This window comes from Quercus lobata, chromosome 7, assembly GCF_001633185.2.
Source record: "Quercus lobata isolate SW786 chromosome 7, ValleyOak3.0 Primary Assembly, whole genome shotgun sequence".
Lineage (NCBI taxonomy): Eukaryota > Viridiplantae > Streptophyta > Magnoliopsida > Fagales > Fagaceae > Quercus > Quercus lobata.
In genome coordinates this window covers 16719815-16742732 of record NC_044910.1, presented here as the reverse complement: position 1 = coordinate 16742732, position 22918 = coordinate 16719815, and the positions used below count along the sequence as shown (strand labels likewise).

Here is a 22918-nt window from a genome sequence, read left to right as displayed (position 1 = left end):
CATATGTCATCACTGTAAACATCTACTAGTTGCAATGATCCAACTTTTATAATATATATAATTAGATGCCCACAAAATAAAATTTAAAAGGTATTTTTTATGGGGGGTTTAAACATAAGTGGTTTTTTTTTTTTTTAATAATAATTATCAAATCGTCAAATGTGAATAGTTAGCACACAAAAAATGTAAATAAAATATACATTCATCTTCACCTTTTCTTCCTAAAAAAAAAAAAAACCTAAATACAAAATATTTGTTGTAAGGACGCGATTCGTGATGGACCGTAACAGTGTCGGGTTCGCACGTGAAAAGGCCCCTAACAATATCATTTGTAGAGCGTGGGTTTGGAAGGCTAGGCCTTGGTTGATAGGCGGTGGGTTTTTCACGGTGTTCGTACCAGTTTCAGTTTTCCTACACCCCTGGAGTCTTTTTCCTAGAGGTGGGCTGGGAGGCTCTGGTTTCTGGCCATTTTTCCCAACCCCCCTTTTAGGTTACTTCTTTTTCCTTTTATATTCGCCTGCGTTCATTGTCCTTCGTCCACGTATAGGGTCAATCTTTCCAAAATTGATACTTGTCCCATCAGCCTATCCCCCAAAGTCGTTGGGGATGGTTGTAAAAGCCAAAGAATGCGGCTCTGTCAGGTTCAGAGCATTAAATGGCAATAACAGCAGCTTTCCCTGGATATTTTAGATCTTTTGTCCTGGTTTCGGTCCTATACCGTTTCTGCCCTCCTTTCAGGGGGGAACTTTGGGTCTGCCGAGGACTGAGCCGTCCTCGGCGATGTCCATAGGCTATTTGGTCGAGTTTGGGCCATAGCCCTCCTCGGCTTGGGCCTTTGGATTTTCCCCAGGTAAATGGGCCCGGCCCGTAAATCGTTTGGGCCCCACAATAGCCCCTCAAAACCCGGCTGTCCAACCTCTTGGTTGGAAAGGGGGGTTTTGGTGATGCCAAACCTCTCCTGTGGCCCAATCTATTCGGCCTATTAAACATGCTGGCGGTTCCTCATATGCCCAAGAGATTCACCGGTCTACGAGATAGTTTTTAATTTCGCGCTTGAGGCGTTCTTATCGCTTGGGGTATCCAAAACGCGCTTTGAATAATCACTATTTACGAGACTACTTTAATTCGACGGTTTATTTTGATGGGATGGAGAAGCGGAACCGGCGTGTTTGGGTTTGCTGATTCCTTTGGAGATCTGAACCTATTAAATGCCCCCCGCTCCGCCCTCTGTATAAGTAGGACAGGAGGAGGTGATTGTTTTTACCAAAAATCCCTTTTCATCCTCCTGCGACTCTGGAATACTTAGCCTCCCTTAAGATTCGGTTTACTCGCTGGTTTATACACTTAATCGTAAAATACTTTACCATAACAACAAGGGATGCAAAAGCCCCACCCCTCCCAAAAACGCCACGTTCCGATAAAGCTTATCATGGCTCGATCGGGACAAGGATGGCGAAGACTCAAAATCAACCTCATCCTTCTTTCAGTCAAAATCCGAAGCAGGGACTCGTCACGTCAAACTTTCGACGTGACTGAGTCGAGAACACCCAAGATCGTTACCATCCGGCTCCTCACGAGCGTACCTAATATGGCACCGGCGTGTTAGGAGTCAGGGCGGAGGCAGGGGCTAAGTGCTTCTGCTTCTCCCTCTTTTGCTCCTTGGTGCCCTCCCCCTCCCTCTTCTTATTGTCTTCCCAGCACCAGTTCCGCCCTGATGCTGTTTCTTTTCTATCTTTTGCTCCTCTCTTTGTCTCTTCATCCCTCTCTCTTCTTCTCCTCCTTTTTTACTCATGTCCTCCATTTTCTTTATTCATCCCCTTCGTCTTCGTCATTGATTTCTTCCTTACTATTTCCTTCTTCTTCATTCATTTTCTTTTTTAAAGTGAGTCCCTCTCTTAGTATGAGCAGCAATGAGGCAGAGATTGGAGGAACTTTGAAGACGAGTTTAAAAGACGCTTGACAGTTTACCTTTCTGTACTACAGATGTAATGGTTGCTTAGGCAGTTTACATTTTGTATAGGCTCGTTTGAGCCCCTTTTTGTATGTTGTAGCAATTTTTCATATCAATAAAGATTGTTGTCTACCTTGTTTCGCATATTATGTCTTTATGTTTTCATAAACTTGCAAGCACTGCTCGGCACAATAATATAGCATCTAACTCAATGACGACTAAGACCAAAATATTTGATAATAAAATGATGTCGTCATAGCTTTGACAGAAGTGCTTGGCACAATAAGGCCGACCCGTAAAAAATAGTACTTACCCGGAACTAGCCGAGGAGAGAACCGAAGGCTTGACGCCGTGTGAGAAATAACCGTCCGAGGACATATCCCCTGCCAAATGAACAGCCCTCTTATACGACTAAATGCTGGGGCGTTCCACCACCTTCCTTACCCCCTTATTGGCCTTAACCTTCTATGGTGTTTAAGCCGTAGACGAAGTGACTTGACGTTTTTATCAAGTAGCCCATCTTACGAAATTCAAACCTTTACTTACCCAAGTATTTGGTTTCCCCATAGGCTTGAGTCCGAGGACCATGCAAGACATAGGTTCTGTCCAACACTTGTAATTTTCATCTTTCGTACTTGGTTTCCCATAGGCTTGAGTCCGAGGACCATTCAAGACCTAGGTTCTGTCCCCGGGCCCTTGTGCTAAATCGGGCCTGGGCCGTGAGTTGACTGGGCCCAAAATTAGGGGGTATTTCCGTATTCTCAGGCCACGCGATATTTTCTGGGCGTCCCAGTATTCGAGGTGCGCCTTCTCGAGACTCCTCTAACTTCAGGGTTGCAGATGACGTTGGAAATCGAGCCAGAGACATTTTGTCTGTAGCGTTCCTTGGGACACTGCGTGAATTAAATGCCACTATCTTATCTTTTGATATAAATAGGAGAGAAAGTTACTTTTCCTACGCACAAATCCTTCAGCTTCCTCCTTTAGGAAATCATGTTTGAGGCGAGGGTTAGGGAAAAAGAATTTTTTCCACCGCGGAGGCGCCGTGTCCTCCTGAGACTCGAAGGAGTGATGCACGGGCCAAGAAAGCATAAATTTAAAGAGAAATTTACACTTCTACGGAGGGGGGAGGGTGTCTCCCCTCCTTTCAGTCAAAATCCGAAACAGGTTCTGGTCATGCCAGATTTTTGGTATGTCCGAGGAAGGAATTTCCACCATCAGCACTGTCTACCTTGTAACCGGCAAATTCTTGCGGGGGCTTCCCAACTTCCGGCTCCCTGCGCCTTTTCTGTAGACGGTGTTAGCCTGAGGTCAGGTTCTTTTGCTGCCTGAGTTATGGGCATGCAGAAGTGTCGAGGAATAGTTTCCTTAGACAATAACTTGGCGCAGTAGCCAACCTCTCCTCTGAGCTGTCCCCACGGCCTTATCTCTACTCGCTTGTATTTTCCTTTACTTATGTAATCAGCTTTAGTGTAAGCTTGTTTCAGCTTTTCATTGTACACTGTACTGTTCCTTTGTCTTAATAAAATATGTGTCTATTTCTCCATACATATCTTCCTTCTCCGTAACAACTACTTTATGCATGAATATTAAATGCAAGCTTGCCCTTAAGGATATTCCAGGCAGAAAAAATGCTTTTACACAGGTTCCTACTAATTTAAACTCACAAATATTATCAAGTACAACAATGGTAACTTTCAATAAGTTAAATTCTTGGAACTAACCGGGATAAGCGCTGAGTACTACGCGATGCATGCTAGACCAATGTCCGAGAACGATAATCTCTAAATAATTCGTCTGAAAGGGTAGCTAAGTAGCGAGGGACTTTGGTTGTGCTTTTGGGGTAATATGTTGCGCCGTATCGCATCAACCCTTTTGATACTGGGGATCCGAGGGTAGACCGAGGAATCCGCGCCATCAAGGTATTAACCCGTCTGCTAACGCGGAGTTCTCTTCGGAGGGATTTCGAGGTTTACGGGCCATAGTTTTTTCTTTAAATAGTTGGTTCCTCATCCAAGTAGTTGGTTTCCCCACAGGCTTGAGTCCGAGGACTTTGCAATGCCTTGGTTCTGTCCAAAACCTAGTTTTCCACATCCAGGTAGTTGGTTTCCCCTGAGGCTTGGGTCCGAGGACCATGCAATGCCTTGGTTCTGTCCAAAACCTAGTTTTCCACATCCAGGTAGTTGGTTTTGGGTCCAGGACCATGCCTTGGTTCTGTCCAAAAAACTAGTTTTCCACATCCAGGTAGTTGGTTTCCCCTGAGGCTTGGGTCCGAGGACCATGCAATGCCTGGTTCTGTCCAAAACCTAGTTTCCACATCCAGGTAGTTGGTTTCCCTGAGGCTTGGGTCAGACCATGCAATGCCTTGGTTCTGTCCAAAACCTAGTTTTCCACATCCAGGTAGTTGGTTTCCCCTGAGGCTTGGGTCCGGTGGACCATGCAATGCCTTGGTTCTGTCCAAAACCTAGTTTTCTCATTGTGTGGGATCTTGGCTTTAGGGGAGTTAGCTCCTCGGCCAAGCCCCTAGAGTTTATCCATACGGTTAACGTTACAAGGTACCTAGTTTACTCTTTACAGGGGACCTTGGCTTTAAGGGAGTTGGCTCCCCAACCAAGCCCCTAATCAAGAAACATAGTTCCTAACAGAACTTTATGCTAGAACTCTATAACCGACGGTTAGATATAACGAAGAAACTCTATCGACCCACTTCCCATACCAACACACAAGCCTTTCCCACAGACGGCGCCAATTGTAAGGACGCGATTCGTGGCGGACCGTAACAGTGTCGGGTTCGCACGTGAAAAGGCCCCTAACAATATCATTTGTAGAGCGTGGGTTTGGAAGGCTAGGCCTTGGTTGATAGGCGGTGGGTTTTTCACGGTGTTCGTACCAGTTTCAGTTTTCCTACACCCCTGGAGTCTTTTTCCTAGAGGTGGGCTGGGAGGCTCTGGTTTCTGGCCATTTTTCCCAACCCCCCTTTTAGGTTACTTCTTTTTCCTTTTATATTCGCCTGCGTTCATTGTCCTTCGTCCACGTATAGGGTCAATCTTTCCAAAATTGATACTTGTCCCATCAGCCTATCCCCCAAAGTCGTTGGGGATGGTTGTAAAAGCCAAAGAATGCGGCTCTGTCAGGTTCAGAGCATTAAATGGCAATAACAGCAGCTTTCCCTGGATATTTTAGATCTTTTGTCCTGGTTTCGGTCCTATACCGTTTCTGCCCTCCTTTCAGGGGGGGAACTTTGGGTCTGCCGAGAACTGAGCCGTCCTCGGCGATGTCCATAGGCTATTTGGTCGAGTTTGGGCCATAGCCCTCCTCGGCTTGGGCCTTCGGATTTTCCCCAGGTAGATGGGCCCGGCCCGTAAATCGTTTGGGCCCCACATTTGTAATGTACCATTAATTTATTCTATAATTAAATGTATTGGCACATATCAAATGTGTTATGTAATGGAAAAATTGCAACTTGTCATGTGGCATTATTTGTCTACATCATTCAAAATAGATAGGTTATGCCACTTGTCATAGTTTTGTGTATCCCACTAATTGTAGGATTATATATATATATATATATTATAATACATACAAACATTTGTATAACGCTGTCTGGAACTGATTGGCAATTGACAAATTAACGGAATCGATCGGGCCTAATCCAAAACTCAACTAATTCGCTCAATGCAGCGATCAATTATAGTACTATCCTTTGAAACTAGACAAATTCTGGGTCAAGTGACGAGTCATTGATATATTTAACACATACATGTGTGTAACGCTGTCCAAAACTGATCGGCAATTGACAAATTGATGGAATCAACCAGGCTTGATCCAAAACTCGACTGATTCGCTCGATGCAGCAATCAATTGTGGTCCTATCCTTTGAAACTAGACAGCTCCTGGGTCGAGTGACGAGTCATTGATATATATAACACATACATGTGTGTAATGTTGTCCAGAACTGATCGGTAACTAACAAATTGATGGAATTGACCGGGCCTAATCCAAAACTCAACTGATTTGCTCGATACAGCAATCAATTGTGGTCCTATCCTTTAAAACTAGACAGCTTCTAGGTCGAGTGACGAGTCATTGCAAGCAAAATTGATTCAAACCGATTTGACTGATCTCTACTATTAAACTTCGTCATTCTTCGCCAATATAAGGGTTTCTTTGCAGTCTTCCACGAAATCCCAGTCAAATTTCATCATTGCCACCATTCTGATCAGATTTGAGGGTTTCTCGAATAGGTTGGACAAGATCTTCACAGATCCGACGAAATTTACTCTCTTTGCCTTTTAGCCAACTCTAATTGACATCCGACTGCCACCTAACAAGACACGAGCAGTTTGAACCGACATCCCTTCATGGATCGGTGTTGTGTTCCAGTCCCATGGACAAACCTACATGTGTGTAATAATTTATCTAGACTAATATAATTGTATCAAAATTTGAACACCCCACCCCCCCTCCCCAAACAAAAATCCTAGCTACTCCCCTATTTGGCATATAAAACACCATATTAGTGCCACCAATCTAACCATAAAATTGATATTGTTTTCATCCCCATTTCAAAATTGTCTTACAATTTGGTTTACGCTTTTTGTCATCTTAGCATTTCTTTAATTAAATATCCAAATATAAATATAAATATAAAGTATTAAATATGAAACACAAAAAATTGCAAATTTCACTTGGTCATTTCTCTATTTCTTTCTAGCCTGAAGTTCTTAATCAAGTTCTTATTGTCACTTCTTCTCCACCATAAACCTAAAGGAAAAAAAAAAATACTTACCTCCCTTGAGATTTGAAAAAAAAAAAGTGACAACCCCCTTACATAAGTGATAAATTTAGAATAACAATGCAAGGTTTATAAAGCACCAAAAGACTTGCAATGACAAATCTCTCCACAACCCATTGAAAACAGGGAAAAAAAATCATACTGAATTTTAAAATACTCTTTAATTAAAACAAATGGTTTTAGAATTGGAAAGCAAGAAATAAAGAAAAATTAATTCTTCTTTCTATGTGGGAGTTCTTCTAAGACAACAAGTCCTATATTTGATGGCCTTATTTATCATCATTAGTAATGGTAGTATGGTACATAATGGGAAAAATGAACCTTCTTGCCCAGATGATAATATAAGTCGCATTCGTCCGTCCTGCCACGTCATGGACGAAGTAAGACAAGCCATGCAATGAAGGATTTAATGCCCCAGGCAGTTACAAGACAGGCTATCATACTGTTGGAAGCTCATCAAAACCTACATCATTGAGCCTGGAGGCGTTACAAAAGAGGTACTAAAGCCACAATAAAGGCCACAACGGCTAAGAGCAATGAAGCCATATATAAGCACCCCCCAAGACCAAAAAAGGTACACATTCTGATATTCCAATATGCTATTGCTCTAATATTTTCTGAAAAAACCTTCACACGCTGACTTTATCATCGGAGACTCTATGGCAGGCACCACACTGGTGACCACCTAAGGAAGGTCCTTAACGACGATTGCAAGCACAGCTGACGAGGTTGCTGACTCATCTGGACAAGTCTACTTGACTAACGATTTTTGCATCATTAGTTTAGCGCCATTTGTAGGGACGATATTTTCGTACTTGTGTTCAAGAATGTAGTTCCATTCAACTCACAAGTCTAGATAGAGCCCAACACTCCCCAAGATTCTACAGCTTTATCTCTGCAAATCCAGACACTCACAGCCAGCGTGGAAGAACTTACCCGACAAAACCAAGAAATGAGATTGAGGCTACAGTAAGAGGAGAACCGATCCAGGACCAACCAGGATGACAATGGGGATAGCCAAAGAAGGGACGAACACTGACGACCTGCCACTCCACAAGAACCGAGCTCGGACCTTCTTAGGGAAATGAGAAAGGAGATGGACAAGCTAAGGAGTGCAATCAAGGAAAAAACAAACCGTATGGTTAGAAGGACAGATTCACCCTTCACCACGATAGTCCTGGAGTGCTCAGTGCCCTTAAAGTTTAGCCTACTACAGCTTGAACCATTTGATGGGTTGAAGGATCCTTTGCATCACCTTAACACCTTCAAGACAACTCTTGGTCTTCGGTAGCCCCCTGACAAGATATTATGCTGCTCCTTCCCAACTACCCTCAAAGGAGCTGCAAGGGAGTGGTTCACGAAGTTACCAACTTCATCCATCGATAACTTCAAGCAACTAAGCAGCTCCTTCTTACGCCACTTTATCTGAGGACAACACCCAAAAAGGCCCGTAGACCACCTGCTTACAATTAAACAAGGAGAAAAGGAGACCCTAAGGTTGTACATGAAGCGTTTCACCTGAGAAACTTTAGAGGTGGACGAAGCAAATGACAAAATGCAGCTAACGGCCTTTAAAGCCGGGTTGAAGTTCAAGGAGTTCATGGTCTCACTTGTGAAGAATCCCCCACGGACAATGGCAGAAATGCTCCTGAAGGTGCAGAAGTACATGAATGCTGAGGATGCCCTAGCAGAAATCGAAGAGATAGAAAAGCCTAATGAAAGGGAAAGAAAGGGAGACAATCGGAGAGGACAAAAAAGGGAGCGAACAGATCGTCAAAATGTTGACAGGAATAAAAGGAAAGATGATAAAACTCTTCGAATGGTAAGATTCACTCCTTTAATTATGCCTGTTGATAAAATTCTGGCACAGATTAAAGATAAGCACTACCGCAAGTGGCCAAGGCCACTACACTCGTCACCCAATGTTCGTGACAAGAGGAAATACTACTTTTTCCATAAAGATCACAGTCATTACACAGAAGACTGCAGAGACCTGAAGGAGCAAATAAAGGAACTCATACGAAGAGGAAAGTTTCAAAATTTTGTAAAGAATGGAGATTCCAACAGGCCCAAGGACAATAGCAGGGACAAGCCCGAAGCCTCTCCAAGAGACAAAGACCACAAGCCACATTGTCAGCAGAGTGCAATAGGAGAAATAAAGACGATCACAGGAGGACCATCCACAGGGGATTTTTTAGATCCCTCGAGAAGTCATACTAGAGGCAGGTGAACAGCATCCATAAGATACCAACCCTGAAGCAAAAAAGGACGAATAGGGATATCTTGTTCTTAGAAGAAGATGCTAGAGGAGTGAAGTAGCTGCATGACGATCCCCTAGTTATCATGTTTATGATAGAAGGGTTCAATACCAAGAGAATCCTTATAGACAAAAGCATCTCCGCAGATATCATCTACTTTTCCGCTTTTCAACAGTTGAAGGTGGCCCCCGAAAGGCTGCGTCCCTTGACTCCCTACTCGTCAGCTTCAATGGAGACAGAGTGTATCCCAAAAGCATAGTGACACTAACGGTCACAGTAGGGGCTTACTTGAAACAATTGACTCGTCAACTAGACTTCCTGTTGGTAAATTGTCCCTCCTCTTACAATGTGATCGTTGGGAGGCCCACGCTCAATCGTTGGAAGGCAGCCATGTCCACCTATTGCCTGAAGGTAAAATTCCCAACAGAAAATGGTGTAGGCGAGGTAAAAAGAGGTCAAGTGCTGGCCAGAGAATGCTACCAAGAGGTGTTAGTTGCAAAGGAAAACCATATGTGGATAATCGAGGAGAAAGAAGAAGAGAAGATGGAAGCCCTGGAGATTGTGGAGTTAGTAGATGGAGAACTAACAAAGATGACTAGGATAGGGATGACCCTGAATTCTGAGATGAGGACGAGACTAGTCCAATTCCTCAAAGAGAACCTGGATGTCTTCGCATGGAGCCACGAGGACATGTCGGGCATATCCACAAAGGTCATCCAACATAGGCTGAATGTGGACCTCGAGAAAATGCCCGTCCAATAGAGACGACAAGTCTTTGCTCCAAAACGAAACCAAGCTATCATAGATGAGGTCAACAAGCTGTTAGCAACTGACTTTATTCAGGAGGTCTACTACGCAGATTGGCTCGCCAATGTCGTCCTGGTAAAGAAAGCAAATGGGAAATAGAGGATGTGCGTAGACTTCATGGACTTAAACAAAGCCTGCCCGAAAGACAGTTTTCCTCTGCCAAGAATAGATCAATTGGTGGATTCCACAGCAGGACATAAGCTACTGACGTTTATAGATGCATCTCGGGATACAATCAAATAAAAATGGTAGAAGAGGACTAGGAGAAAACTGCCTTCATCACGAGCCAAGGGCTCTACTGCTCCAAGGTAATGCCCTTCGGACTAAAGAACGCAGGAGCAACCTACCAAAGGTTAGTAAACAAAATGTTCAGCAAGAAAATCGACAGGAACATGGAAGTATATGTGAATGACATGCTCGTCAAGAGTAAGGAAGAGTCTGCTCACCTAGACGATCTCCAAGAGACATTCACCATACTCAGGCAGTATCAAATGAAGTTAAACCCTAGTAAGTGCGCCTTTGGGGTAACGTCAGGGAAGTTCTTAGGGTTCATGGTATCCCAAAGAGGGATAGAAGCACACCTAGTGAAGGTGCAAACCATATTTGGCATAACGTTGCCTAAGACCGTGAAGGAAGTCCAGAAGCTCACAGGAAGGATGGCAGCACTCAACATGTTCATCTCTAAAGTAACGGACAAATGCTTACCCTTCTTTAAGACACTAAAACAGGCCTTCGCCTGGACCAACGAATGTGAGAAAGCTTTCCAAGAACTCAAGCATTACCTGAGCAATCCACCCTTCTTAAGTCCGTCCAAGGAGGGAGAAAACCTGTATTTATATTTGGTAGTGTCAGTTACAGCTATGAGAGTAGCCTTGATTCGAGAAAAATACAAGATGCAACTCTCAGTTTACTACGTCAGTCAAGCCTTCCAAGGGGCAGAAGCCAAGTACCCACAGATTGAGAAGATTGCATTCGCATTAATTGTAGCCTCACGCAAGTTGCAACCCTACTTCTAGGCAAACCCTATCTTGGTGATGATAGACCAACCCATTAAGAAGTTCATGAACAAGCCTGAGGCGGTAGGAAGGATGGTCCAGTGGGCAATCGAGCTTAGCCAGTTCGACATTGAGTACCACCCTAGGACAGTTATTAAGGCGCAAGCATTAGCAGACTTCATGGACGGTTTAAACGGACGGTTTGTCAGCTCGAAAAAGAGGTGGAGTAGGGGTCATCATCATCACCCTAGAAGGAGAGACGCTTAAATATGGAGTTCAGCTAAAGTTCCCAACCACCAACAATGAAGCTGAGTATAAAGGAATACTGACGGGGCTGAGGGTCGGGAAGGCACTAGGAGCAAAAAACTTGCTCCTCCAAAATGTTTTAAAACTGGTAGTGGGGCGGATAAAAAAGGAATATAAAGCAAAGGAGGAGAGAATACAAAAATACCTCAGGCTGATGAAGCATTTAGTACAGGAATTTGATCGAATGGAATTCGCATAGATCCCTAGAAGTCAAAATATAGTGGCAGACAAGATCGCAAAGCATGTGTCGTTAGAAGCGGAACCAACGAGTATGTACTTGAAGATGGAAGTCCAAAAACGCCCCAGCATTGAAGAAGTCTCCACCTTCACAATCTAAAGTGTAAGCAGCTGGATGACCCCAATCCTGTCCTTCCTTTAGGATGGATGACTTTCACAGGACGTCAAGGAGGCCAGGAAAGTCAAGAAAAGAGCAGCTAGATTCACGATCTTGAATGACACCTTGTACAAGAAAGGTTTCTCCATGCCCTACCTGAAATGCATCGACGAGGAGGAAGCCAAATACATTCTGAAAAGAGATCCATGAAGGGATTTGCGGTGACCATGCAGGCCCAAGATCCTTGGTAGGCAAAGTGATCAAAACAAGTTACTTCTGGCCTACTTTGCAAATGGATGCAAGGGAGTTCATCAAGAAATGTGATAAATGCTAAAGGTTTGGGAATGTTCAACGCCTCTTAGCAAAGAGACTATCGCCGATAGCCTCCCCATGGCCATTTGCATGATGGGGAATTGACATCACCAGCCCATTACCCCAAGGTAAGAGATAGGTAAAATTTTTACTGGTTGTTATTGACTATTTCACAAAATGGGTTAAAGCAAAAGCATGATCAACCATCACAGAGGCAAAGATCCATAACTTCGTATGGAAGAACATAACTTGCAGATTTGGGATACCACGGACAATCGTATCGGACAACGGGCGGCAATTTGACAGTCAAGGCTTTAGGGACTTTTGTTTAAGTCTAGGGATCAAAAACCAATTCTCATCCCTAGGACACCTATAAGTGAACGAACAGACGGAAGTGACAAACCAGACATTGCTCAAGATCATCAAAGCTCGATTGGACGATGCTAAGGGCGCTTGGTTGGAGGAATTACCCAATGTCTTATGGGTGTACAGGACTATAGCAAGAACGACAGGAGAAACCCCCTTCAAACTCACCTATGGCACCAAGGTAGTAATCCCAGTCGAAGTAGGAATCACCAGCATCAAACGAGAGGTCTTCCACGAAGAAAACAATGACGATTAGCTGAAGATCAATCTGGATTGCTTAGACAAAGTTAGAGAATGAGCTTCTCACAGGATGGCAAAGTATCAGCAAAAGATGGCCAAGTACTACAACAAGAGAGTGAAGCTCGGACGACTTGACATAGGGGACCTTATCCTACGCAAAGTCACCCCGGCAACCAAAGATCCGGTCCAAGGGAAACTTGGCCCAACCTGGGAAGGGCCCTACAGGGTCACCCATTACTCTAGACAAGACAGCTATCACCTAGAGACCTTAGACGGGAAGAAGCTGCCATGACCATGGAACATTGAGCATTTGAAGAAGTACCATCAATAGATGTAATAGACAATTATACTCGTATTTGAAAGCAATAAAAGAACTATTCAGCCAATGGTCCAATATAATGCAAACAAATCTAGAAGCCTAAAACCCAAAAATTGGCTAAGTAACAAGATTTTTCCTAGACGAATGTAAGTTATTGATGAAGCCAAAATGACAAGATTCCTTATATGGGTGTAAGTCAACCAAAAATTGGCTAAGTAACAAGATTCTGCCTAAACGGATATAAGTTACTAATGAAGCTAAAATGACAAGATCCCTTAAATGGATGTAAGTCAACCAAAAATTGGCTAAGTAACAAGATTCTGCCTAGACGGATGTAAGTTACTAACAAAGCCAAAATGACAAGATCCCTTAAATGGGTGTAAGTAAACCAAAAATTGGCTAAGTAACAAGTTTTCGCCTAGACAGATGTAAGTTACTGACAAATCCAAATGACAAAATCCCTTAAATAAGTGTAAGTCAACCGAAAATTGGCTAAGTAATAAGGTTCTGCCTAGACGGATGTAAGTTACTAATGAATCTAAATGACAAGATCCCTTAAATGGGTGTATGTCACCAAAAATTGGCTAAGTAACCAAACTCCGCCTAGACGGATATAAATTACTGACGATAGATATAAACTACTGACGAATGCAAGTCATTTCCTAGTCAGCCAAGACCCCAAGCTAAGGGTAAACAAGCAATGAGGCAGACAGAAATCATATACAGACAAAAAATATCAGGCACAACAACACAGGAAAGTAAAACAGGTAAAACATAAAGTAGTCAATAGAATTAAAAGCCCAAAAACACCGAGCAACCGATATTGTTCCAACATTAGAATTAAAGACCCAGGAACACTGGACAAAAGATATTGTTCTAGCAATGAAATAAAAGGCCCAAAAACACAATGGGCACCCAAAAAATAATAATAAAAGAAAGAAAAACATAAGTGTTTGCAGGGCTAAACACTAGCCTTTCCACCGTCAATCGCAATAGGCTCTGGAGTACTTTCCTTGGGAGCAACGACTATAGCTTGGGCAACTTGAGACGCTTGGGTAGCCTCGTCTACAGCCATCTCTTTATCCACAGCTTCGAAGTCCAAGTTCTCCAGGTCCACGTCGGCAGGGTGCTTGACGAGGTAGCACCGCAAGAGTTCAAAGCCTTTGTAGTACCAGCTGAAAAGCATGGTATTGTACTCATCAGTCTATTGGAAGGCCTCGACGGACTTGACAGCGATCGTCTTCACCCTTTCCTTCGCAACCTGGAGCTGCTCGTCCTTCTTCAGGGTTAGCTGCCTCTCTACCCTTAAGTCATCAGAAAAAACCTTTGCCTTTTCTTTAGCAGAATTGGCATCGTCCATGGCCACAATTCCTTCCTCAACTTCGAAAGCTCCACCTCCAGACCCTTAGCCTTGGACTCTACGGACGAAGCCCTAGCCTCCTAGCTCAAGTACTCCAAAGTTATGTGAATAGTTTCCCCCAGAACCTGGAAGGAAGATCCAACTTTCAAAAAAAAGAAAAAAGGAAAAGAAAACAAAGGGCAAGTTGGACGAGCATGTTACCTGAACGAGTTTGTGGACATGACGACCCACTATCTCCTTAGGTGGCACCCCAGAAAAGGCCTTGAGCTCGTCATTCGTAAAAACTTCATGTACCCTCATCTATGCAAGATCAACGTCATCCTAAACACTGGACGATCATGAAGAGGCCTTCTCTTTCCCTTTGTCCGCCATGCGTGGCGTGATTTCTTCCACTGAAGTAGCCGGAAAAGCTACCCTCGTTGGTCCAGTGACGATGGTGGCAGGAATAGCTGGACTCCCGTGATCCATAACACGAACCATCCTTTTCCTAAGGGCAAAAAGAGGCTTGTTCTTCTTTGCCCTCATTTTGGCGTACATGTCTTGGTTAAATTTGGTCGTCATCTCTGCAGAAAAGAAGAAAAGCACGTTAAAAATAAAATAAAAAAGAAGAAGGGAAGGACCACAAAGTATCATAGCACTTACACTCTTCTCTTCAATTGCTATGGCCCAAAGAAAAAAGGCGGAAGGTTGTAGACCAAGACAGTGACGAGCCAAAGTTCACGGGTCAACCAGGTCGTCAAAGTCGTCTATAGTTTTCGCATACTTCACAGCTGCCTCCACGCGACCCTTATACCTGCTTTTGAGCCTTAGATGCTTTATAACTGCACACAACGAATAGGAAAGTTAGTGACGATGAAAAAGAAAGAAAAACACAGAAGAGGGAGCATATAAAAGACAACAAAGGGACTTGCAGAGAAATGATGCACCTAGACTCGAGGCTCTCCACTGACGAAGTAACCTAGGGACATCGCCTTAAACTTTATCAAGAAGGGTCTCCCAATTATCCCCAGACACAAAGAAAAACCAGGACTTTCAGTATCTAAAGGACGAGGGTAGGTCAATGACGATCTTAGCCTTCCTGTCCTAGGGCACAAGCTCGCAATACCCGTATTCCTTGGACTCCTTCAGATGGTACAAATAGGTAAATTCGTCCACTTAATCATATCCCCCTATGTGGACGCCAACCAAATCTCCATACAGCTAACTACGATCCTCCACGAATTGGGCATAAGTTGCCCGAAAGCAATATTGAAGTGATTCAGGAGCTCCATGATAAAGGGGTGGACGGGAAATCTAAGCCTACTCTGGAAAGCGGCCTCATAAAAACACACCTCTTTGGGCGAAAAGTGGCAAGCTCGTTCCTCTTTGCGAGGAAGACGAATCCTAACCCTCTCAAGAAACTGAAATCGATCCCTAAATCTGGAAAGGGATTTAGCGTCCAGGCCACACTCCTCCTCTAGAGTAGAAAAAGCCCTAACCACTCTCGGAGTAGAGACCGCAGTATCTTCCTCCACAGGGTCGTCACTAGATGACAATCCCGTCTCTAACTCACTAGACCTTACCTCCAACATAGCTCTCTGATCACCCACTAGGTCCTCAAACCAATCAACAGATTAACGAAGTAAAGGGAAGAAATCGGTTAACACTAAACTTAAGCTATTTCCCCCACACACAAAATCCTCAACTAAAGGGCAGAAATTGCGAGAAATTCTCAGAGAAGCCCCTAAATGCGCAAAAAGGAAAGAAACAGAGGGATAGAGTGCCCTAACCTTAGAACTACTAAGCATGGAACTCAAAAGGCAAAAGAAGAGGGGCAAGATCCTAAGAAAACCCAAAACACAAAAAAAAAAAAAAAAAAAAAAAAAAAAAAGGGGGATCAGAAACCTTTGCAAAATTACTACGGTAGAAAGAACAAAAAGAGAAAGAAGAAACTGTACCTCAGAAACGCAACCCCAAAAAAAGGACCAAATGCAGACAATTGCAAGGAAAGTAGCTTGGAGAAGAAAGAAATCGCAGAGCAGCAACAGCGTAGGAAAGATGAAAAAGTGAAGAAGAAAGAGAAAAGGAAGGGAGTTTAAAAACTAAGCACAGAAAATTGAAAAAACAGCAAGAAACCTGAGAGGCACCAGAAGTGGAGCACTAAAATCCACCACTCAGAACACACCATGTGGCCACAACTTATGCAGCACCACCACTACGCATTAAATGTGGAACGAAACCCTAAGAGCCACGCCTGAGCAAGAAACCTTTCACCTTCTGGTGATCGTCATGACACGTAAGGTCGACCACAGAACCTGGGGGGGGAGGGGGGGCAACTGATGGGACCAACAAACCTTCTTGCCTAGACGATAATATAAGTCGCCTTCGTCCGTCCTGCCACGTCATGATGAAGTAAGACAAGCCATTCAATGAAGAATTTAATGTCTCGGGCAGTTACAAGACAGGTTGTCATACCGTTGGAAGCTCATCAAAACCTACATCATTGAGCCTGGAGGCGTTACAAAGAGGCACTAAAGCCACAATAAAGGCCACAACGGCTAAGAGCAATGAAGCCATCTATAAGCACCCCCCAAGACCAAAAATGGTACACGTTCTAATATTCCAATACACTATTGCTCTAATATTTTCTGAAAAAGCCTTCACACCTTGACTTTATCATCGAAAACTCTGTGACAGGCACCACATCGGTGACCACCTAAGGAAGGTCATTAACAATGATTGCAGGCACAGCTGACGAGGTTGCTGACTCATCTGGACAAGTCTACTTGACGGACGATTTCTGCATCATCAGTACCATTAATTCTTAGTATTTTAGGTATTTCAAGTGAAATAGAAGAGCATGTGTGTACTGGTTTTAGACATTTTGACTTTAACCAGGAGTGTAATCTTAGAAAACCACCCTTACTCGTACACAATATTTTAAACATCAATTTAACAAGTATTTTTTTTTAAAATATGGTAGAATTTAAATCTATATCATCCACTATATGGCAAATGCTCTTGTCATGCTTAAAACTCTAATTAATTTTTGGTGTAATAAATTTTTTAATTGAGTTAATTGAAATTTACTGAATGGTTGTGAAAAATATATGTTCCTTTCAAATTTAACTTTAGGGCGTAGTGTAATTTTCCCACTTGGCAAGGAAGGAGCCCTGTATTTGGCTGAAATAGAAGTTAGAAGTGACTTGGGCAGATATCCACCACTCTTGTAAATACTGACACACACACACCACGAAAACAAAACCCTGCCCCCCAAGCCAAAATAATCCCACCCTCTGGCTCCGCTGCAGCGCTCACGCATACATTTCCGGCCTTAAAAACAAAACACATACGGTAGTTGCAGTAAAAAATGAGTGGCGGCGCCACCCGGTTTCTCACTCTTCTCAACACTACAAATTCCTTTCCTTTACTCCTCCACCACCACCACCACCGCCTTCTCCTCCTCCGCCACCAACACAAACTCCTCTCTCACTTCCACTACCACCCACTCACCCTCTCTCCCTCTTCCCCAATCAAACAACAACAACAACTCCACACCCGCTCCGCCGCCCTCAAAACCGATCGCTCTCCTCCTAACTCTCACCCTTGGCCCGAATGGTCCACCCTTCTCCATCATCTCTCACTCTCTCACTCTACTGGATATGGGTTTTCCGCCGAAGATGAATTCGTGCCGCCCGGTGGTTTGCCCGATGACTTTGTGCGCGCCGCCACTGCTTGCTTGGCTTTTGCTCGTCAAAATCCAAACATCTTGGGGTCTGTTCTTCTAATTTATTCTCATCCTCGTTTTCTTTAATTTTTTATTTATATTTTGCTTTGCTTTGGCTTGTTCAGTTTGCTTTCCAGAAGAGATATTGCGGTGGTGGTTGAAAATGGGTCGCCATTTCTGTTCAAGAATGGTGAGGAGTCAGTGAGGAGGATGAGATCGTTTTTGGGCAATGTGAGTATTGGAAATTTCATTTGTTTAAACTTTGGGTAGTGTTTTGAGCTCAGCTGGTAAAATCTCTTGTTGTTTATTAAAATAAATTTATTTTCTGTGCGGTTCTTGAATATTGATTGTCCAATTCTGACATTGGCTGTGTACATACTGATAGGCTTGTAGCTCAACTCGCACCTACCAGTGTTCAAATTTTGCCTGCCCTATTGTTGTAACTAATGAATTATTAAAAATAAAATAAAATTGTGATTAGTGCAACGTCACTTTTTAGTGGGATTACTGTTGACATGACTTTTATTGCACATCAATCACAACCTGCCACCTCAATATTTGTGAAATTTGTTGTGCTTTAATACTTACTAATAATGTAACTGCAAAAGTTGTTATGCCTTAGGAAATCAAAGACTAGTGCTGTAGCGTCGGATTATGATCCTATATAATGCAAGTGAGCTATAGATTCAATGCATATCAACACTTTGTGCGTCTAAAGAACATCAATAGGAAAAGAAAAAAAAAAGATTTGATTCTCTCTTATAGGCTATAAACACTAGTTTTACCTGAATTAGGAAAAGCACCACCAGTTTTGTCTAGTTTGATGATTTTGAAAGATAATGCTTTCATTGAGGGTATTTTTAGTAGGATTGAACTATATTTTTAAATAAGCTACTGTTCATTTCCTCAAATTTGGGAACATAAGCCTATTGATGACCATTTAACAAAATACAAATGGTCTTCGTTTTTCTTGGGAAACCTGGGAAATCTTTTTTGAATATCATGTTAACTATCATTTTTTTTACTTATTAAAATATGTCAGCCTGTCGGAGGTGAATCAGAGCTGTCTAACAACCTCTCTACCCCACATATGAAACATACTTCCCCATTTTATGTGCTTGTTTTGGATTCAATCTACTATTCCAGGAGCTCTGTTATCACTACATATTCCATTGCCCATGAAAACTTTATAAATTTTCCTGCTTGCTATTTCTTCGAAGAGCAGCTGGTTCTGCTTCATCAAACACTAAGTGAACCTTAACTTTTCCAAAATGGAGACCAATTAACTAAAAGAGAAATGGATTGCTGCATCTTTTGAATCTGAAAGTTAATATAATGCAAGCTAAGTAGCACATTATTTAACTGTGTTAGGTAATAACTTAGCAATATAATTTTGCTGATAACTGTAAACTGGGCACAAGAAAAACTTGGACTACTATTTTCTTCCTTTTTTTACATTTTATTCTTGCCGCCTCTTCTGATTCTTAAATGGTCAGTTCTCAACAGCCAAATATGCCTCCTAGTTCTTCTGTCTTTGCCTCTAAATACAGTGTCAATAAATAATTTACCACTTATTTTTGGATAATACGATTTATCACTAATGAAAAAGAATGTGCAGCAAGAACTCATTGACAAATTTGAATAATAATCCAAAGTAACCAATGAGCTCTAACTCAAATGACTCTTCCTTCCCTTGTAATAGTAGGATGGACGAGGACGTCATGGGTTCAAGCCCCATAGTGTGTGTAACTTGCCAACCAATGTATGGTTTGGCTCAAATAACACCTGGTGTTACACCCCAAGTTTTACACCTTTTTTGCACCTTTGATTTCCATTGCATCCAATGGTGGTAAAGCCCAAAATTCCCTACTTTCCTCTGTGCTCTCTCTCTCTCTCTCTCATATCCTTGTAAATGGCAAATGCTTTTCCAGTTTAGTGAGAACAGTCATTGAGCTTTTCTTTTCCTTTGATTTCTCTCTCTCTCTCTCTCTTTTCTTCTAATTATGAGAAGCAATAGCAGCATAGAACTTTCACAGGGTTAAATGACACAAAGCAATGACTTTATTGCAGTTGGATGCAATGAAATCAACAATGCAAAAAAAAAAAAAAGGTGTAAAACTTGGGGTGTTACACCAGTTGTAACTTGAACCTGAATTTCTAAAAAGTAATCAAATAAAATAAATTTTGGGGATAAAAATATAATAAAAATGTGGGTGTTCTACAATTGTCCCTCTTCAAACCTATACTTTGGTGCATTTATGACGTTGAGTCTAGATTATATGGAAAATATGTGGATATTATGTGTTATACATGCATTGTGATTATTCTTACATCTCATGTTTAAAAAATCACAAATTATAAGATTTTCCACTCTTTTAATTATCTTCTAATTTTTGGTTTTGGACACTAATACTTAAAAGTTCAGTTCTCTTAAGTATTTGAAAGTTGCAGTCACTAAAGTAATTTTTTTCCTTGCTCTTCAATTGTCTGTCAATTTATAGGTATTGGATACAGATATAGCGCATACTGTTGATTTGATGAAATTTATATTGAGTTATGCCAGCAATCCATCTGTTACTTCCGAGAGAAGCAATTTTGACAATGGTGAACTTGTTGAATCATCTGTCCGGACTCTATTGAGTGAATTCGCTAAGTTTAGCTATAGCAATTCAGAATCAAACTCTTTTGCATCCTTACAAAATCAGTCTTCTGACAGATTTGGACAAACATCAAGGCCTGTAGGGCAAAAGATTGAAATGAAAAGAGGTGATTGGATTTGCCAGAGGTAGAGTCCTTTTAATGGCCTAAAGTTTTTTGATTTAAGGAAGGTTGTTTTCTAGCTAATTTACTGGAATTTTTGTTAATTGATATGAAAATGTGTATATACTGAGTAGTTTTAATTATCATATGCCATCTTCTTTGATAAGTGACACTTATTCTATTATCTCTACCAAGCAGGTGTAGTTTCATGAACTTTGCAAGAAACATGAAATGCCTTGAATGTGAGGAGACACGACCAAAGAGAGAGTTGACTGGTGGAGAGTGGGAGTGTCCTCAGTGAGTATCACCCCTTTACTTTGTTTCTCCTCTGCCTCTGTTGTGATGGCAAATGATGAACTTTAATTTTTACTTATCCCTTTTCAGATGTGATTTCTTTAATTACGGGAGGAACATGGTATGCTTAAGGTGCGACTGTAAGCGGCCTGGAGAAGTCTCTCTTGGTAACACCAACACCACTTCAGGAGTAGGATTTAGAAATGGGAATAAGGTTGACATTGATAGCAGGTTGGCTGCTAATGAAGAGAAGGCACAGCGGTGGTTCAGCAAGGTTTCCCAGCTGGATGGTACTTCTGACATGAGCAGTGCCATAACAGACGAAGATTTTCCTGAAATAATGCCATTGAGAAAAGGGGTTAACAGATTTGTTGTGAGCACAAGGAAGACACCTTTGGAAAGGCGGCTGGCCAATGCTCAGTACCGAAGAAACTTGGGTAATGATGGCACTCCTGAGGGTAATGATTCCCAAGGTGCAGGTGCGAACATGACAATCAATCGCAGTTTAGATGCAATTCTTGGCCGTACATCTGCTGTTTCTGAATCTAATAATAAGAGTACACCTGCTGGAGAATATACTGGATCAGATAGTCCCCAGCCTATCTCTGGTTCAGCTTCTAGACAGTATGGACTCCCCAGAGGAAGCAATTCCAATTTTGTTCCATTTGTACCATTGCCTTCAGATATGTTTGCCAAGAAGCCTGAAAATTCGAAAACAGAGGGGATTGATCAGGCAGCCAGAGACAAGCAGAAATCTGTTGCTTCAAACGCTATTGAGTGGACAGGCAATGCTTCTGGGAGCAGTGTGCCTGATAAATCGGGAGGCAGTTCACAGCACTCTGAGAACCTAGTGAGTCAGAATGAGAGAAATGATACGGAGAAAGAACAAGCTGAAAAATCTGAAAGGTGGTTCAAGAAGGTAGCAGAGCTGCATAATGTTACAGATCTAGCTAGTGCAATTTCAGATGAGGACTTCCCTGAGATCATGCCAATGCGTAAAGGAGAGAACCGATTTGTAGTCAGCAAAAAGAAAGACCGTTCTTTAACTTCTCCAGCTTACAAGAGACGTATGGCCATGGAGCAAGGTAACAGTACTGATTTTGTCCCCTTTGTACCCTTCCCACCTGACTACTTTGCTAAAAAGGACAAACCAGAGCCGGATGGGGCAGATTTGGCCAATAAAGCTGCTGAGGAAACTTCTTCAGTTTCTGCCATGGCAGAGAATGATAGTGTTCAACAGATAGGAAATCCTCAGATCAGTTTGGAGAACTGGAATGCAAAAGCTTCTGGAGAGAACTTGAATGAGAGTAAAACAAGTGCTGTTTACAGGGACCCAACCACTGGAAATTCAACAGAGACTTATGTCAATGCAAAGTCTAATAGCAAGGACAATGTGAACAGTTGGTATCCTGAGAAGGAGAATACTGGTGATACACCAATTTTGACAAGTTCACCTCAACCATCTGAAAATCAGAATGCTAGAGAGAGCTGGACTGGAAAGAGCTTGGAGGGGTCATTGGTGAAGGAACCAAACCCTCTCGACCTGTCAGAGGAGGCCAAGGCAGAAAGGTGGTTTCGGCGTGTTGCTCAGATTAAGGATATCTCAGAGCTGAGTCAGATACCTGATGAGGATTTTCCATCAATAATGCCGATGCGGAAGGGTGTGAACAGGTTTGTCGTCAGTAAGAGGAAAACGCCATTGGAGAGGAGGTTGACATCTCCTCAGTACAGAAGAAATCTACCAACAGTGAGCTCTGATCCCGTGAAGAAGGAAACTGATGGTAGCTGAAACGCATGGAAATTTTGTATGGTTTTGTTCTTGCAAGTGAGACAATTACCTGCCAAATTTTGTTCCCCAAAATTATATTGGAAAACCTTCTAAACATTTTATTACAATGTGAATAATAATTTTGATGTTTGTGATATCTACTTTTGATCAAGTGTCTAGGTAAACTTAGACTATTGTATAGTTGTGGGCTAACTCATTGTACCATAAATAATTTCTCATCCTTCTCTTTACTAAAACCCACAAATTATCATAGTGAGAGCACTAAAAGGGTCTTCGGAAATTGGCTTGAAAGATGGTATCCAAGAGCCAGAAATAGTATCTTTCAA

General features: G+C 42.3%; 2 protein-coding genes across 2 annotated transcripts; both read left to right on the top strand.

The window, feature by feature from the left end:
* The first annotated feature begins 8301 nt into the window (after window positions 1–8301).
* On the top strand, window positions 8302–9766 carry LOC115951677. The gene is made up of 2 exons (XM_031068838.1): window positions 8302–8972; window positions 9103–9766. Exons 1-2 carry the CDS (start codon window positions 8302–8304, stop codon window positions 9764–9766), a joined length of 1335 nt encoding a protein of 444 aa, XP_030924698.1.
* Window positions 9767–17228: 7462 nt separating this feature from the next.
* Window positions 17229–22728, top strand: LOC115952865 (zinc finger protein VAR3, chloroplastic). Its single transcript, XM_031070197.1, has 5 exons — window positions 17229–17796; window positions 17875–17980; window positions 20251–20534; window positions 20708–20806; window positions 20894–22728. Exons 1-5 carry the CDS (start codon window positions 17393–17395, stop codon window positions 22590–22592), a joined length of 2592 nt encoding a protein of 863 aa, XP_030926057.1. The 5' UTR covers window positions 17229–17392; the 3' UTR covers window positions 22593–22728.
* The last annotated feature ends 190 nt before the right edge of the window (window positions 22729–22918 follow it).

Bases quoted from the DNA above. Each gene is read 5' to 3' on its own strand.
- LOC115951677 (XM_031068838.1), top strand. From the start codon at position 8,302: ATGCAGCTAACGGCCTTTAAAGCCGGGTTGAAGTTCAAGGAGTTCATG. The intron at 8,973-9,102 runs GTGAACAGCATC...TGTTTATGATAG, and splicing joins AGAAGTCATACTAGAGGCAG to AAGGGTTCAATACCAAGAGA.
- LOC115952865 (XM_031070197.1), top strand. From the start codon at position 17,393: ATGAGTGGCGGCGCCACCCGGTTTCTCACTCTTCTCAACACTACAAAT. The intron at 17,981-20,250 runs GTGAGTATTGGA...GTCAATTTATAG, and splicing joins TGAGATCGTTTTTGGGCAAT to GTATTGGATACAGATATAGC. The intron at 20,535-20,707 runs GTAGAGTCCTTT...TCTACCAAGCAG, and splicing joins GGTGATTGGATTTGCCAGAG to GTGTAGTTTCATGAACTTTG.